The sequence below is a fragment of the Trichosurus vulpecula genome, chromosome 3 (genome assembly GCF_011100635.1).
Source record: "Trichosurus vulpecula isolate mTriVul1 chromosome 3, mTriVul1.pri, whole genome shotgun sequence".
Taxonomy (NCBI): Eukaryota; Metazoa; Chordata; class Mammalia; order Diprotodontia; family Phalangeridae; genus Trichosurus; species Trichosurus vulpecula.
In genome coordinates, this window is record NC_050575.1 from 173184027 (window position 1) to 173201817 (window position 17791).

Below are 17791 nucleotides of genomic sequence, written 5' to 3' on the forward strand. Positions count from 1 at the left end.
GCAAACCTGGATACTCACTGTCCCCGGGACGTGTGGACCAGCAAGGTGATGAGTGTGGAGGTGGCTGGGCAGATGCAATTTAAGGCCAGCATGGCATATTTACACTCTTCTTCACACACCACATGGTCTGTGTCAGAGAGGGGAAATGGTCAGCAGAAAAGGCCTTGTCCCACTGCTAGAAGTGACAGACATCTCATCCGGATATTGAATTTCAGACTCTCAGGGCAAGGGGAGTCCTTATAGGTCATCTTGTCCACTGTCCCACCCACTGTAACAAACCCTTCTTGGACAGACAGCGCTTACAGATATTCATAGTATCTTGGACAGATGGCTATCTAACGGATACTTATACACCTCCAAGGATAGGGAGACACCCATATTCCAGGAGGCAACCCATATTATTCTTCTATTATACCTTCCTTTTTATTGCCTTTTGCTTTCCCCACTGTGCCCTCCACACCCCAGGACTCTGATTTCTTTCCTCTCATAAGGAGGACCAAATATTGAGTGGGCCAACACCTTCCCCTGGAGCAGTGCTGACTGGATGGAGCCATTTTTGAATTAGCTATTTTCCTACTGAGGAACTCTCTTGAAATGGCTTGTAGCTAGAAATAAACAGAGACCATTGGGTCAAACTCTGATTTTGCAGACAAGGAACTGAGATTTAAATGACTTGCAAAGAGTCACGCAACTATTAATTGTCTTAGGTGAGATTTGAATCTAGGTCCCCCTCACTCCAAGTCGTCTACCCTATCCACTAAGTTGCTTTTTCTCATGAGAGTCCAGGGCGTGTTTGAGATCAATGGTGGAACAGCTTTTGGCTTTTTATTTTCAGGGCCAAGGCTTTCAGCAGCTCTAAAGTGCCCTCAGAAGACTTGTGGTAATGTGTCTAGTCACCTTAATATGATTTTAAGTCCATTAGTGAGACATGTGATCATGGACAAGTCACTTAAGCTTTGTGCCTCATTTTTCTCATCTGCAAAATGAGGGGGTTGGACTATATAATCTCAATGGTCTTTTAACATTCTATGAAATTCAATGATCTATTAGACAGATTAGTATATAGTGGGTGTAGGAGGGGAGAGGAAGGTAGAGACAGACCTTCGTGAACTACCTGTACCATGGGGAAGACAAGCAGTTTGAATGCTTCCTCAACAAAGCATTCTCGGTTGGAAGGATGTGATAGTGGGCAAAACCACTTGCTGGTTTGTTTTTATGGATTGCTTTTTTCTATTTTTTTTTGTTGAAAGAGATGACTTGCTGGGTAGGGAGAGGGGAGGTATATATTCAGAACTGGAAGTAATATAAAAACAAAATACATCAATAGGTGTTTTTAAGAGAAGAAACATTCATCTGAATCCCATGATGTCTCTTGCTTTTGTTTTTAATTTTTATTGATGTCTTGTTTTTAGATCACTTTCACTCCTAAATATGTCCCTCATTCCCATGCTCAGAGAGTTATCCCCTGTAGCAAAGCATAGAAAAAGAAAGGAACAAAAAGCAGTTCCACAAAACTAACCAATACATCAGTCGAGTTGGACAGTATATGCAATGTTCTACATCCATAGCTTCTTATATCTGCAAAGAAATGAAGGAGTATTTTCTCCTTTTTTCTTTGGGACCAAGGACTGATCATAATCGTTACACAGTGTTCAGCTGTTGTTGTACGTGTATACATCATAGTGGTCGCTGTGTTTACTGTTTCCCTGTGTCTGCTTTAATTTGCATCAATCCATAGAAGTCTTCTTCTCTAAACTCTTCATATTCCTCATTTCTCACAGCACAGTGATATTCCATCACATTCATGTAGCACTATTTGTTTAGGCATCCTTAGGCATCCTACAGTTGATGGAACTGATATCTTTTCAAAAACCAAACAAGACTCCTACTTTTCTCCTTTCTCCAACCAGGACCTCACTGTTCAGTTTTTTCAGTCATGTCTGACTCTTCATGACCCCATTTGAGTTTTGGCAAAGATAATGGAGTAGTTTGCCATTTTCTTCTCCAGCTCATTTTACAGATGAGGAACTGAGGCAAACTGAGGCAAAAGTTAAGTGACCTACCCCGGGTCACACAGCTAGTAAATGTCTGAGGCCAGATATGAACTCGGGAAGATGAGTCTTCCTAATCCCAGGCCTGGTGCTCTATCCACTATGCCACCTGGCTGCCTAAAGACGATCTTTGTCCTTTCTCCAAAATGCTAGTCACCAAAGGACCAAAATACCTACAAAAAATGCTGTCTTGTAACTGGCAATTGCAGGGCATGAGGCCTCAAGTCCAGCACTATAGAGAGGCCTGAACACAATCAAATCTATCATTTCTAGAGTACTTTCAGGTGTACAAAGTACTTTACTCACAGCAACCCCAGGAGAGAGGTAGTGCAAGTGACTAACCCCATTTTACTGATGAGGCACCTAAATTCTATCATCATCGCTATCATCTTCTTCATCATCACCATCATGGCATGGAGGTGACCTGGGTTCTTGAAGGATATGTCAGCAAAGAATAAGTTCCAAGCTGGAAAGACTTTATGTACAGGCCCAGTGAGAGACTATATGATTTTCTATTGTGGCTCAGATGTCTCCTTCTGCAGAAGTCCTTTCCCAGCTGTCCCCCTAGCTAGTAGTAACTTCTCCTGTAAGATTATCTTATATCTACTCTGTATGTATTTTGTATGTACCTATCTGTGCTTATGTTGGCTCCATTAGGGTATAAGCTCCTTCAGGGCAGGGTCCACGTTTTTGCCTTCCTTTGTATCCCCAGCACTTAGCATGGTGCCTGGCACATAGCAAGCACTTAATACATGTTTACATATTGATCAGCTTGGGCTGTGTGCAAAGGGGATCATCTCTAGGTTGACTGAAGAATGATGGATTTTCCCCTAAAACTTTCTACTTAAATTGTAAAGAAAGAGCAATCTGTGATAATAGATGGCGGGGCTACAGAATCTATCTGGGCTGAGATATTGAGAATCCCATTGGTTCTCTTGACCAGTAAGTCAGACTATTGATTCTTACTCATGGTGTAATCCACTGAACTACCTGGGAATTTTTTTTCCCTCACATGAGCCTTTCCCAATCTGTATTTACACAAGTGATTGTTTAAACCCACAATTTAAGGAATTTGCACTGTGAATTTTGCTTTTCAAAGACACTTTCATCCATTTTTCTTTTGTGAACCTCATAACAACCGTGTCAGGTAAGATGAGCCAAGGTACTGTAGTCCTAGCTTTGCAGAGTAGGAAGGTAAGGTCCAGAGAGGAGAAGTGACTCAACCAAAGTCACACAGCAAGTTAGTGGAGAAACTAGGCCTAAAGCTCTGGTCTTCTGAGTCCCAACTCACATTTGCTCCGTTGCCATGGCACTAGACTGCCATGTGACTGATGACACTTCTTTCTTAACACAAATGCTCCAGGACATTTGTGGTGACACCCACAATTTATCCTGTTTGCATATTGTCTCTCCCATTAGACCGTGAACTTCTTGAGGGCTGAGATTATCTGTTCCCCACTGTTCAGCATAGTGCCCAGTGCAAGTGCTTAATGAATATTTATTAACTGACTGACACATTCAACCTTTCAACTAGAAACCAAAACTTACCAGCAAATTTGACATGAAACTTATTTTCTGGTTTCAAAATCTGAACATAGAGGGGACAATTGGGAGCAAAATCCTTGACTGCCCAGGCTCTCAGGATGGTCTGGTGGTCCTAAGGGAGAGAATGCTGTTTAGCTTCCCAACCACCTGTGTCCTCTCCTAGAGAGCACACCCAGCCTCACCCAGCCCTATTTCCAGGAGGCTTTGTTGATGCCAGTCATCACAGAAGTGGGGTGCTTACCGCTGCTGTTCGGTCCACCTCATTCCTACTGCTAAGGATGAAGCAGGCCTCACCATTGTCCATCCTGGAAAAAATGAGTGATCTGTTAGTTTTCAATCCATGGGACCTCAAGTCAGCAGGCATTCCCTGAGTAACTACCTTGTGTCTAGCCCTGTAATTAGCCGGTGGGAGAACAAGGAGAAGACATAGTCCCTGCCTTGAAGGAGCTGACAGACTGGTTGGGGAAATAGAGTTCACACATGTGGAACAATGATAAAATGCAGAATATAACATGTAGTATAGATTGTAAGCATATCACAACCTCACAGACAGAAGAAAGCTTCCCTGTGGGCTATAACAGACTCACAGAATATAGCATAGCCGGCTACAAAAGCCCTTAGATATCATCTAGTCCAACTCCCACATTTTGTGGTGGGAAACTGAGGCCTAGAAAGGGTAGGTAATTTGCCTGAAGTCATACACTAGAAGTGGGTCTACAGAATCACAGAATCTCAGAGTTTGATGGGAGGGACCTCATCTAGTACAAGTCATACTTTATATTCCCAATGAGTCATCATCCATTTTAAAGCCCATGATTCCAAAAACCATGGCTCTCTTTCCATTTTGCTGCCCTGCCTTCAGGACCTACATGCCTGAATTAGAGATATGTCAAGAGTGCTGTGGTGTAGGAGAAATGAAATAATGGGTAGACCAAGTGACCTTATCTAAGAGAAGAATAGGAAGGGAAGACTTCTCAGAGGAGGTGAGATACGAAAATCTCAACTAAAATAATTAATTTTTAGAACTGCTAATTGCCAGCTACATATCTGTTGGCTATGTTAACAAAGAGCATAAATTCATAGCATATTGACTTTCTCTCCTTTAAGAACAACGTCACTTCACTATTCAGAAGCATGGGAGACCCTTCTCTAAGCCTCCATTTCGTTTCAGGGTAATCACTCAAGTATCTTACAAAGACAGAGCATCCTTTTTCCACTTCCCCATGTTTTTACTGCCTTAATTCCAGTCAACACATGTAACTTGTGGCCCAGAGTGAAATCTCTGGGTTTCCATGGACCTGGTACAATATTGGGGGCATTTCCAATAATCCTACATTCCAACAATTTCCAACAATCTTATAGCAATCCAACAAGCCCAGTTTGGCTGATTTTGCCCCTATCCGGGGTTTCCCTTGAAAATATTTAGCTCATGTTTTGGTTTTTGTAGAGATGAAAGACAGAAAGAGTCCCTTAGCCCTCATGCAAGTACCTGGTTAACAACACATAAAATATAGACAAGCTTTATTTTACATGACAGAAAACTTAAAATTCAAAGAACTAGCTAACATCTGAGTCAAGTCCACAAATAGTCAAAACAACCCAGTTTCCCTCTTCAGTGGTCTTTGCCTTACTAAGACTTATCCTAGTAATCTAGGGTTGAGATTGAATCATTGAAAGTAACCCACACTGCTAAGTTCTATTTCTGTGAGGGGAAGCCATTGTTTTTAGCCATTTCCAAGTCTTTGTGTGGCCCCTTTTTGGGGTTTTCTTGGTAAAGATACTGGAGTGGTTTGCCATTTCCTTCTCCAACTCATTTTACAGATGAGAAAACTGAGGCAAATAGGGTTAAGTGATTTGCCCAGGATCACACAGCTAGTAAGTGTCTGAGGCCAAATTTAAACTCATGAAGATGGGTCTTTTGGATTATAGTCCTGGTACTCTAACCACTGTGCAACCTAGCTGCTTTTGTGCGGGCAAGTAGGTACATTGAATTATTTGCACTCTCATCTAGTTCAACCTGCTGATTAAAACATTTGTAAGATAGTTGAATGGGGTCTGGCTTAGTCTGTGACCAGAGTTAAAGATTAATCTGTCACTAGGGTTGGGGGCTGGTGTCTGGTTATAATTAGGAGGTCACTATGGCTCAGGCTGACCCCTAAAAAGAAAACACACTGCTGTAGCTCTCGCTGATTGATCCACTCATTAAATTCTCAACAGAAGCCAGAAATATGGTCTGTTTATTGTTTAATTTTCCTCAGCCTACTTTATGTATCTCATTCAGCAGGCCACAGCAGATTTTATTTATGAATCATTCACTTCTCCTAAAGAAGAGTTCTCCCATGACAAGTGTTCCTTGCAGAAACCGGGATAACAATGAGAGCTCTCATGGTCATGACTAACAGTGCATTTTTCGTGTCCTATAGAGCCTGTGTGGAAGGGAATGCTTATGTATGGTAAATTAAGACCTTTGTGTGTGTCCAGGAAATGTCAAGGACTACAAGATAAAGCCAATTTTAGGTTACCTAAGTATAGACTACCCGCGGGGAATTTGGGGATTTCTTTTGGCTTCCCTCTAGCCCCACAGCAGGCCATGTGCCTTGACCTTCTTGTTACTTTCATATATTCTGATCATTACAAAGAAAAAAAGTGCTGCCAAAACACAACAGAACATTTGTCAAGCCAAAAAATGACACATTTGGGATTAGGTGTTATATTCCCTTTAGCCAGGACAGATCATCAAGGGTTAAATGTATATGCCCAGGTCTTCAATGGTTAAAAAGCCCTAAACTAACCCAGTTTAAGTATAGATGTCATCTCTTTCTTCTGGCAGTAATTATGGTGTTGGAAGGCAGCAATTGGCAAATATCTACTTGCCCCCCCTCCAAGAGACTCCCCGTCTTCCCACAGATCTGATTCTGTACTCACTTGGCTCTCATGAGGTCTTGATCCTTTAGAGCTGAGCCCTGCAGATAGATCACCCTCTGAGACCAGAGAGGGATCTGTAGAACCCGACGCACCTGAATGTCCATCTCCGTTGGGCAGAGGATCACCACATAATAGTCCTGCAACAGGAAATCCATCTGGGTCCCTTATTCATGCAGAAGGAGCAGTATGTAAATAAGGGCACTTCTTCCTATTCTTAGAGAGCTTTGGAAAATGCATGATTGTAGGATCATAGACGGAAAGCTGGATCAGAACCTAGAGCCCACAGAAGTTAGGTGACTTGCCCAAGGTCACATAGGTACTTGATTCTCATGACATCTCTCTGCCTTAGGTGAAGTAAGTGGGAGAATTATGGCATTATATTCATTGGGTGGATACAGAAACTGAGGCCCTAACAGAAGTCATAGAGTCTCACAATATTAGAACTGGAGAGAGGCAGAATAGATAGCAGCCATGTTCTCATCCTGGGCCTGTAGGACCCTTGTGACGGTCTTCTCCACATTCCCAAGAGCTACATGAACCCTGTCTCTAGTCCTGCCCAGGACACAGACAAAGGCCCTACACAAGGCCAGCCATTACCTGGAGCCGAGGGTGAGCATAGAACTCATTCAGGAAGTCCATGAGGAGGTCAATCTTGAGAGAGCTGACACAAAGGACGACATGTTTCTCTGTCTGGGCTCGGTGGCGGCTGTAATTGCCCCCAGATTTTTGTCGCTCCATCCAGAGGTAGACAAGCTCCTCAAACTACGAGGAAATGAAGTAGTCTGAATGCCAGAAAGAGCTAACGCTTTATGCACAAGGCTTAATGGGGAGGTTGGTGCTTGGATTGGGCCTTGGAGGTTGATAGGATTTAATAGAGAACAAGGAGGAAATTTCAGGAGAATATAAGTTTTTGTGGGAAGGGATTATGATTTTTTTTGGTCTTTGTATCCTCATTGCCTAGTGCAGTATGTGGTATACAGTAGATACTAAATAATTGCTTGTTGAACTGAATTTGGTCATATCCTTACCTCTACAACTCTCATATCTATCCTCTTTTTTTCACTTACACAGCCACTGCCCTAGTTGAGGCCCTTGTTTTTCATAACTGTATGATTGTGATAATCTCCTAATTGATCTTTTTGCTTCCAGGTTCTCCCTCTCTAATCCATCTTCCACACAGCAGCCAAATCAATATGTTTAAGATACAGGTCACTAGTCTGCTTAAAAACCTTCATTGGTTTCCTATTGCTTCTGGGATAAAATATAAACTCATTCAAGCTGTTAAGGCCTCTTCTATTTGGCTCCCATCAACCTTGTTACACATTTTCATAGATTCTATCTTCCTCAGATCTGACACTACACGTTCCATCTTCATGCTTGTGCCCAGGTTGTCCCCTGCCCTCAAGGAGCAGACATACAGCTGGGGCATTTCACTTTTGTTTTTTCTGTAAACCCATTCTCTAACCTAGTCCTTTGCACATAGGTAGGTACTTATTCAATGTTTATTGAACTGAATTGAATCAAGCGAAGAATAGTTTGAGGACAAGGGTTGGGGGAAGAATGAAGAGGGCACATATAAAAGACAGTAAGAAGACCAATGGGGCCTTTAATTTTCATTTACATACAGTGTAATACATACATAAAACATACAGTGTACTAAAAAGGGAGAAGGAATAAGAATTCAAATGGATGACCACTTGTTGGAGAAATTGTAGAAAGGACTTTGGGCCAATTATTAGTTGGACTAGGTGACTGTGAGTTCCCTTCCAACTCTGGGATTCTGCTATTCTGTGAATATAATATATTGAGATAACAGTTTTGTTTGGGGACAGCCTTATATGAAGTTTAAGCTCAAAGGAGGGGTGTTATAAGCATCATATTTATGTAGCATTTCATAGTTTCAATTCATCATCTTAAAACAGTGTGAGGGCAGTCAGTCAGTAAACATTTATTAAGCACCTACTATGTGCCAGGCATTGTGCTGAATGCTAGGATACAAAGAAAAGCAAAAGACAGTCCCTGCTCTCAAGGAGCTCACAGTCTAATGGAGGAAACAACATGAAAATGATTATGTACAGTCTAGATGTAGGCTATATTGGAGATAATCAAGAGATGAAAGACACTAGAATTAAGAGAGATTGAGAAAGGCTTCCTGCAAAAGTTGGGATTTTAGCTAGAAATTGGAGAAAGCCAGGAGAGTCAGGAGAAGGGCAGGCCAGGTATTACTATCCCCATTTTAAAGATAAGGAAAGCAAGGTTGAGAGAGGTAAAGGCTCCAAGCTTGTACAAGGAGTAAATGGCACAGCCAGGATGAAAAACCAAGTCTCCTGATTGACCTGATCACAGAATCACAGAATGTTAGAATTGGGAGAGACCTTAGAGACTATCTAGTCCAAACTCCTCATTCTGCAGAAGAAAAAACTGAGGCACAGAGACTTGAAGTGGATTGCCTAAGGTCACGTAACTAGTGAGTGACAGAGCTGGGACTCAACCTAGTTTTGTCTTTCCAGTCCTACAGCTTCTTGTGATGCCCGGCACAAACTAGGAACTTAAATCCTTGTTCATTGACTGATGGAGTCTGACTCCCAGTCTAGGGCTCTTTCATGCTAGCTAATCTCCTGATAAACAAAGTGTGTTTAGTAGACATCTTAAACTCATCACATTCAAAACTGAACTTGTCTTTCTTTTCCAAGCCCTCCTCTCTTCCTAACTTTCCTATTCTGTTGAGGGCACCGCCATCCTCCCAGTCACCCAGGCTGGTTACATCTTTGATGCCTCACCCCACCCCAAAATTCAGTCTGTTGCCAAGTCCAGTCTGTTCTACCTTTACAACCTCTTTTATATACATGCCCTTCTCTATGACATTGAGGCCAGCCTGATACTGCCACCAGCCTGCTATAGGTCCTCCTCATCTCATTCTTGGACATTTGCAATATCCTGATGGCTGTTCTCCCTGCTTCAAGTCTCTCCCGACTCCAACCTATCAACTCAGTTGTCAAACTGATCTCTCTAAAAGCATAGTTATGAATACGTTGCCCCTCCCAAATTCCCCCTCCCACTGAATAAACTCTAATGGCTCCTTACTACCTCCAGGATCAAATATATAACCATCTGTTTGACTTTTAAAGCCCTTCATAACCTGCCCCGCCTCTTACCTTTCCAGTCTTCTTACACTTTGCTCTTCTTCATGTACTCAGCAATCCAGTGACACTGGCCTCCTTGTTGTTCCTTGTTCAAGACACTTCATCTCTCAGATCCAAGCATTTTCATGGGCTGTTCCTCACACCTGGAATTCTCTTCCTTTTCATTTCTGTCTCCTAGTTTTACTGGCTTCCTTCACATTACAGCAAAGATCCCACTTTCCAAAATAAATCTATCCTGATCCCCCTTAATACTATTGTTTTTCCTTTACTTATTATCTCCAATTTATCCTGTATATAGATGTTTGTACCTAGTTCTTCCCCTATTAATGCTTCCCCATTAGACTGTGAAATCCTTGAGAGAAGGGACTATTTTTTGTCTTTATGTCCCCAAAACTTATTACGGTGTCTGGCATATTTTTTGTGCTGGTTGTTCAGTCATTTTCCAGTTGTTTCCCACTCTTCATGACCTCATTTGGGATTTTCTTGGCAAAGATGTTGGAATAGTTTACCATTTCCTTCTTCAGCTCATTTTACAGATGAGGAAACTGACGCAAACAGTGTTAAGTGACTTGCCCAGGGTCACACAGCTAGTAAGTGTCTGAGGCCAGATTTGAACTTGGGAAGATGAGTCTTCCTGACTTGGGTTTGGCATTCTAGCCACAGCACCATAGCAGGTGCTTAAAAAATGCTTGTTGACTTGATTAGTAAGTATACATCCCCTTTAGGTGGCGAACTTACCTGGAGTGGGAGGACAACTAGGGCCACACAGATCATGATGACCACCAGGAGCTGAGATGGCCAGATTTTGGGGGTAACATCTCCATAGCCCACAGTGGAGAAGGTGACAATGCAGAAATAAAAAGACTTGAGAAGAGAAAGGTTGTCTCCTGCTCTTTCCAGGTGCTGAATACCACAGGTCCTGTAAAGATTAAGTAGAGGATAAAAATAGACTTGGGAAGATAGTAGAACCAAGGGATGAATTCTTGCATGTGACCACCAATAGGAATCACCCTGAACAAGTCCCTGCCCGCCCTCTGGGTTCCAGGGAATACTTAAAGAGATCCACCTACAGCTGGAGTGATGTCTGGAAGTCATGTTGTCCAGCTACCTGTTTTTACAGATGTGGAAACTAAACACCTGAGGTGTTAAATGACTTGCCCAAATGACTCACTACACAAGTAGTGAGAAGCATAGTCTAAGCAAAGGAAACTACTGGAAAAATGCATCAGTTTATGCTAATTTTGGAGTTACATTGCTAATAAAGGTCAGGAAGAACAGAGCTTGGTGCTTTTCAGAAAATTTTAAGCACTCTAAGGAAAAGACCAGAGTCTTTTATAATTAGCACATATATAGTTTGTATACACTGCTACAACTAAAGTGTTTTTCCAGGTGCCTGAAAAGAATTTCTTGGCTATTAATCTTAAATAAACCCAGATCTGTTTAGGAGAGTTGTGTGTCTATCTCTTTCCAATGAAAAGGTGCAATAAGAATTAAGCCTGGTAATTGAGCTGGGTTTGAAAATGGGCTTGAAGAAAGTGGTTAAAGGTAAAGGACATGGATTGGCAGTCGGAGAGCATGAGTTTGAATCATGTCTCTGACTCTTATTATCTCAGGAGTCTTGGGCATGTGACTTTCCCTCAGTTATATGCCCCAAACTGGGCCTCAGTTTTTTCACCTAGAAAATAAGAATGGGGTGGACTAAATGATGTCTAAGGTCAAGTCCACCTCTATATCCTGTGATTGCTGTGATCTTCTTATTTATGTCAGACACAGTAAGAAAGATTCATGGTCTGTGAAAAAAGAAACCAAGGGTACTGCAAATGGCTGGATGCATGCCCTATACTCTTTGCCATTAGCCTTTTCTGCCTCCCCCCTTAATTTTACAGATGAGGAAACTGAACCCAGAGAGGCTAAATGATTTGCTTAAGGTCATACAACTAGCAAGTAGCAGAATTCTAATATATTATGCTATCTTAGTCCAGATACCTAAAAGTGATCCTTTATGTATCAGACTCTAAGGTCAACAGCTTGGGAATTTTCTTCTTTCTCCCTCTCTACCTGCCTTACCCTACTCCAATTTAATACTTTGTACCTGATCAACAGAAGAGGTTTTAATATAGATAGAAGGTACAGGGGTGGGGAACCTGTGGCCTCGAGACCACGTAAGACCCTTGAGGGCCATACTTGAGGACCTGGAAGGCCTCGAGGCTACAGGTTCCCCACTCCAGGTCTAGAACAATTCTCGAACCCACAGGTGAGTAATATGATGCCTCAGAGCTGCACAGGATTCAACCAGGAGTCAAATCTCAGAAGACACTTACCCAGTAAAAAGGAGGCACAAGAGTGTACAGAAGAGGATCAGAACTTGGTTAAACATGGCGGACTGAGTCCTTAGGATGGCCCTGTGGAAGTCGTTCTGTAGAGAGACATTGCTGCCATGAGAATGAGCAGAAAAAAGGAACATGGCTTCTACGGATGAGACTTAGAGACAAGCCACTTAGAGAACGATATAAATAAAGCAGAATGGAATTAAGTACTGGACTGAGCTAACCTAATTGGGTACCCCCAAAGCACAGGACAGGCAGCAAATGCTACAGGACCACAGGGATTGTTAAAGGCTTGAGTACTCTAGGATGACTTCATGTAAGAGGATATCCTTGAACTGGACCCTAAAATGGGGAGGATTTGGATCTATGACAAGGAAAGGGTAGTCCAGATAGGATGGTACTCATACCCTCAGACACATACATGTGCAGAGAGTAATACAGCTACAGGTATCGGCATACCCACAATTCTTTAAGGTCCCCATGGCTGCGCCCACACAAAAAGCTACACAGAGCCACAAACAGGCTCTCAGAGGAAGAATCACATTCAGACATACAAAGTTGGAATACAACAACTAGCTATTTTGAAAACAAATGATTAATAATAACTGGCTAGGGTTACGAACCAATTATTAGCAAATTGACTGGCTGCATTCAACTTTCTGTTTTAAAAATAACTAGTTATTTGGATGGGTTCAATTAGTCATTTTAAAATACCCAGTTGCTCTGCTGAATTCAGATTCCCAGACTGCTCGAGCTGGAAGGGACCTTAGGAATCATCTGTTGTTTATGAAACAATTGTCTGTTTGATGGAATTCACTTTCCTCACCCACAAACCAGTCAGGGAGGGCAGACATAGCCTCTGTTTCTATGGTTTAAAACAGCCATTACACTCCACATCTTTCCCATGGCCTCTGGAGGAAGGAGAAGGAAGTAGCAGCAGAATCAGTTTTGTCGACTGGGAATCCATCCATGGGGGCTTCATTGTTTAATTATGCCTGTGATTTGAAATGAGGCCTCAAACTAATCAGTTAGCTTGCTCAATGATGTAAAATGCTTTATAAACTGTAAACACGTACTGGGGATTGTTTAATTATTTAACTTAGAGTTGTATCATGTCAGTGTTGAAAGGAAGCTCAGAGTTCATTTAGTGTAACTACCAACACAGTGTAAGGATCTTCCCTGTAGCCTTCTTGAACACCTCCAGCGACAGCGAGATCATCACTATGTAATGAGGTAGCACGTCTCATTTCTAGGTTAACTCAATTAATTAGAAAGTTCTTCCTTATAGAAAGCAGATTTCTGCCTCCCTGTAATTCTTACTGACTGGTCCTAAGCCTATGATAGCCTTTCAAAGACTAGAAGGCAGTTATACTCCCCCAAATTCTTCTCATCACTGGTTTAAGTGTACACAGCTTCAAGCATTGATTCTCCTTTGGTAAAGTTTTGAGTATTCTCCCTCTTCCCCCCCACCTGCCCCTGCCCCATCTTGGTTATCCCTTTGTGGACTCAGTTTTCTTCATAAAATGTGCCCAGAACTGAATATAATATTTTAGATATGATATGACTCAGGCAGAGGACAGCAGTACTGTGATTTCCTTTTTTTCTGGATTTCGGACTTTCATTTATCAATCAACTAGTAAGCATTTAGTAAGTGCTTACAATGTGTCAGGCAAAAAGCTAGACACAAAGGCAGAAATCAAACAGCCCCCATTTTTAGACAATTTTCAGTATATTGGCGGAGACAATATATACATAAATAAGTATATGCAAAATACGATATGAATTTATTTTGTGGAAAAGGTACTAGCAATGAGGGAATCGAAAGACTTCCTGCACAAAGTGGTGCCTGAACATAGTTTTGAAGGAAACAGAAATTCTAACAGGTAGAGGTTAGGAGAAGCATGTTCTGGATTTGTGAGAACCCAACTTAGGAGGCACTGAGGAGATTTATCATTTTTGTTCCTGTCCTGCCACCCCCATCCAATTGAGAAGCTTCTGTGGATTCTGAACTCCCTGTCAGGGGTGGCTAGCATTGCTTTGTTGACTGCAAAACAGCAACATATTGCAGTGTGGGCCTCTCTAAACCTATTGGCTTTTACAGTTCCCCTAAGAGGCAATTAATTGTTTCAGCTTAAAGGCCTTCCCTGCCAGCTCTTATTAGGCTGAAGTAAAGTTAGACTTGACAAAGGGCTTGATTATATGTTGAATAGATAGCAGTATTAGTCAAAGTAAGATCTGAAGCAAATAAGCTACTGTGTGGATAGCTGAAATTTCATGGCGTATGCTCAGCTCTGCTCAAAGATATCTTTGGAAGAGAAAAAAATCACACACACACACACACACACACACACACACACACACTCTCCAATCCATGCTCACAGTAGAAGGGAGACAGATGGGCCACCAGGTTTGCTATAACTCAAACCCATATTCCATTCATTTTCTGGTTACTTACAATCATGTTCTCCAAGGCGTACTTGGCCAGCCAGCAGTTCAGAAAAACTGGGATGAACAAATTCCGTAGGGGAGGCCAGAAAATCTAAGAAACAGTAGACAGCAGCATTTGGGATGAAGCTCTCTGGGGATAATTCCCCAGAAGATGGATACCCAGATCAGTAATCCCTCCTCTAAATGGGTGATCCAATGCTTATTTACCGTGATGATAAATGGCACTGTGTTGATCATTTCCAAGATGAAAGAAACTCGGAAGATCTGTTCCCAAATGTTTCCCTGTGGATCCAAACAGTAAAATAGCTTAGAGAAAATTCCAGAGAGGGAGTGAGGGAAAGATGAAGAAAGAAAAAGTAGAGAGTGAAGCATGGAGAAGGAAAAGGGTGGGCATTGAGAGGGAGGGTGAAAAAAGAGAAGATGGAGCAATCTGGAGCCAAGAGGGTGACATAAGAGGAGGAGGAGAGAAAGGAAGATGGGAATAAAAGAAGGAAAGAAGGTAGAGAGATGTGAGAAGACATAGATGGAGAAAAAAAATGAAGACATATAGAGAAAGGCAAGAGAGAGACAACGGAAGGGGATGAAAGGAGAAAGACATGAGGATGGGTGGGGAGAAAGGAAGAGGGAAGATAAGGGGGGGAGAGAGAGAGGCAGAAATGGTGGGGAAAAGATGATAAAAGAGCTGAGGAAGGGGTAAAAGAGAGAAAGAGACATACAGTGAGGGAAAGGAAGTTAGGGGGAGGAAGAAAGGGAAGAGAGACATTGAAGGGGAGAAATAAGGGGTGAGAGAAACAGGGAGAATAGAAGGAAAAGGGAGGAACAGTAGACACTACAAGTTCCTCTTGTAAAAGAATTTTCAAATCCTTGGAGAAATTACTATTTAACATATATAATTGTATTGACATAGTCATTATAGAGATGGTAGAAATAGTTAAACCAAAACAAATTCCATTTCTTACCTATTCCCTTTGCTTGATACCCAATAGATTATTAACCCCAAAGGAAAGAGTGGAGTAGGTTTCTACAGTCTTCTCTCAGGTCCAGTCTTGTCATTAGTGACCATCTTGGGAGGGGCAAAAGACGAAGAGGCATACACCTAACTGCATTCTCCTCCCCACTACATCTTTTGTTTTGAGTTGGCTCTCTTAACTGGCAACTGGCAACCCTGGAGTTGATTCCCTTTCTCAATAAGTAGATTGTCTTCAGCCTTTCCTGAGGCTCCCTGGCTCCCACTTCTATGTGAGAGAAAGGGCATTTGTGCAGAGCCAGGAACCAGCATGGGGATTGGCCTGAATCCCCAAGCTCACCTCAGGGATGGCTTAATGACAAGGAGGAAGGCCAGCTTCTCCTGGTTCAGTGCCAGGAGTCTGGAATGACAGAACAAAGATCACAGGATCTCCCCAAAGAGCAGGAGCACGGGGCATCTGTTTGGGAAACAGTCACTCAGACATTCCTGTTCACAGTCTAGGGGTGGGGAACCTGCAGCCTCGAGGCCCCGTGTGGCCCTCTAGGTCCTCAAGTGTGGCCCTTTGACTGAATCTAAACTTCACGAACAAATCCTCATAATAAAAGGATTTGTTCTGTAAAACTTGAACTCATTTAAAAGGCTGCACCCAAGGACCTAGAAGATCTGTGGCCTGGACGCTGCAGGTTCCCCATCCCTGGACCTTGGTTCAAGTCTTCTCTAAAAAGGAAGGAAGAGAAAAAGGAGTGGAAAGGAAGAGAATAAGGAAAAGAGAATAGAGAGGAAAGGGAGAAAAAAGAAGCAAAGAGAGGGAGAAAAGAAGGGAAGGCAAAAAGAAAGAAGAGGGAGGGAAGGAAAGAGAAATGGGGGAAGGGAAAAAAGCTAACAGTAAGAAATACTATTTATCCTAAAGCATCCTATAGGGCTGTTCTTAGGTAGAGAATTTTGGTTTTAAATAAACACAGAGGAAAAAAGCCTTTCAGAGAAGTAAAGGGAGTCTAGTTTATGTTACTTCAGAACATCTGTTGGAAGTGTCGGGAAATGAACCTCTATGTACATCTCCTCCCAGCAGGTATAAACAAGAGGAGCTGCCTTATGAAGGCTCAGTTTTTAGAAATCTGACTTGGGAAGATGATGTTTGGCTGGGTGCAGCCTGGGGAATTGGGACACTGGAAATCAACAAATCATCCTCAGTGTGAATGCCATCTTCCCTCCCAAAGAGACAGAAAGAATCAAGACAATAACATGGAATGCAAAAAAATTGGAACTCTAAGAACACAAAATATTAAAAAGTAAAAACAAAAATAAGGGTGAGGCAGCGAAATGGACAGTGCACTGACAACACTTTCAGTCAGTGAAAACTGAGTTCAAATTCTTCCTCTGTGTAGAGGTGTGACCATGGACAAGTCACTTTAACTATTTCAACCTCAGTTTTCTCATCTGTAAAATGAGGGAGTTACATTTGATGACCTCTAAGGACCTTCCAGCTCTAAGAGTTAGGTACTATAATATGCTGTATAAGCATTAGCTATTACTGTGAAGTACAGAGTTCCTTTCAGTTGTTCCTATGTGATCAACAAGTTCTATGTTCTTTGTCAAAGGACATTTCTTTTCCAATTGCTGGACTACATTCCTACTTCCCTTCTAGGAAAGGAAAAATAGAAATACAATCCAGGGAGAGAAGGAAGGACATAAACAAGTAGTATTAGACTACTCCTCCCTCTTCTAGACTTCCAAGGAGATCAGGAGAGAGCTTACCTTGTAGCTGAGATAGATGAGGAGCATTGTCTCAAGAAAACCTATTAATGCTATAATGACCTAGAAAAGAACAAAGGGTAGGCATTGAACATCTTAGATAACATGAAGAAAAACTGTTGGGAACCAACGGATTTTTCCAGGGTCACTACACTAGCCAAAACTTGGGAGAAGAGGGACAGGGCTCAGGGAGGGAAAAGAACATAGGTCAGAATATCTAGGGGGTAGCTCTTGACTCAGAAATATTCAAAAAAGGAGGCACTGAGACAATAGGAATGATCCCAGGCTGAGTTCTAAAGTCAGGGAAGTTTCTCTTCGTTGCTCTGCCTTTTACTCTTTGAAGTCCTTCCTGAGGCTCTTGGATGACTTTGCATCTAGGACTGGTTTCTGTCTTATCCTCAGGGTCTTTCACCCAGCACTAACTAAACCCAGGCTATTACCCAGTAAGGGCTTAAGGTGGCATCCTGTTCTGGGATATTTGTGCTTTAATCCCATTCCATTCTATTCCATTCCATAAGCATTTATTAATCACTGGGCAGTGTGCTAGGAACTTTCTCTCTCTCTCTCTCTCTCTCTCTCTCTCTCTCTCTCTCTCTCTCTCTCTCTCTCTCTCTCTCTCTCTCTCTCTTTCTC

General features: G+C 42.2%; 1 protein-coding gene across 3 annotated transcripts in view; it reads right to left on the bottom strand.

The window, feature by feature from the left end:
- Positions 1 to 17791, bottom strand: part of KCNT1 (potassium sodium-activated channel subfamily T member 1) — a 194565-nt gene that overhangs the window by 43056 nt on the left and 133718 nt on the right. For all 3 annotated transcript variants that reach the window (XM_036750629.1, XM_036750628.1, XM_036750627.1), the window contains 10 exons: positions 17162 to 17221; positions 14647 to 14721; positions 14447 to 14530; positions 11986 to 12080; positions 10403 to 10583; positions 7119 to 7283; positions 6522 to 6658; positions 3838 to 3901; positions 3600 to 3708; positions 19 to 127 (listed from right to left, as the gene is read on the bottom strand). In XM_036750629.1, the coding sequence (XP_036606524.1) occupies positions 19 to 127; positions 3600 to 3708; positions 3838 to 3901; positions 6522 to 6658; positions 7119 to 7283; positions 10403 to 10583; positions 11986 to 12080; positions 14447 to 14530; positions 14647 to 14721; positions 17162 to 17221 (1079 nt within the window). The remainder of the gene's footprint in view (positions 1 to 18; positions 128 to 3599; positions 3709 to 3837; positions 3902 to 6521; positions 6659 to 7118; positions 7284 to 10402; positions 10584 to 11985; positions 12081 to 14446; positions 14531 to 14646; positions 14722 to 17161; positions 17222 to 17791) is intronic.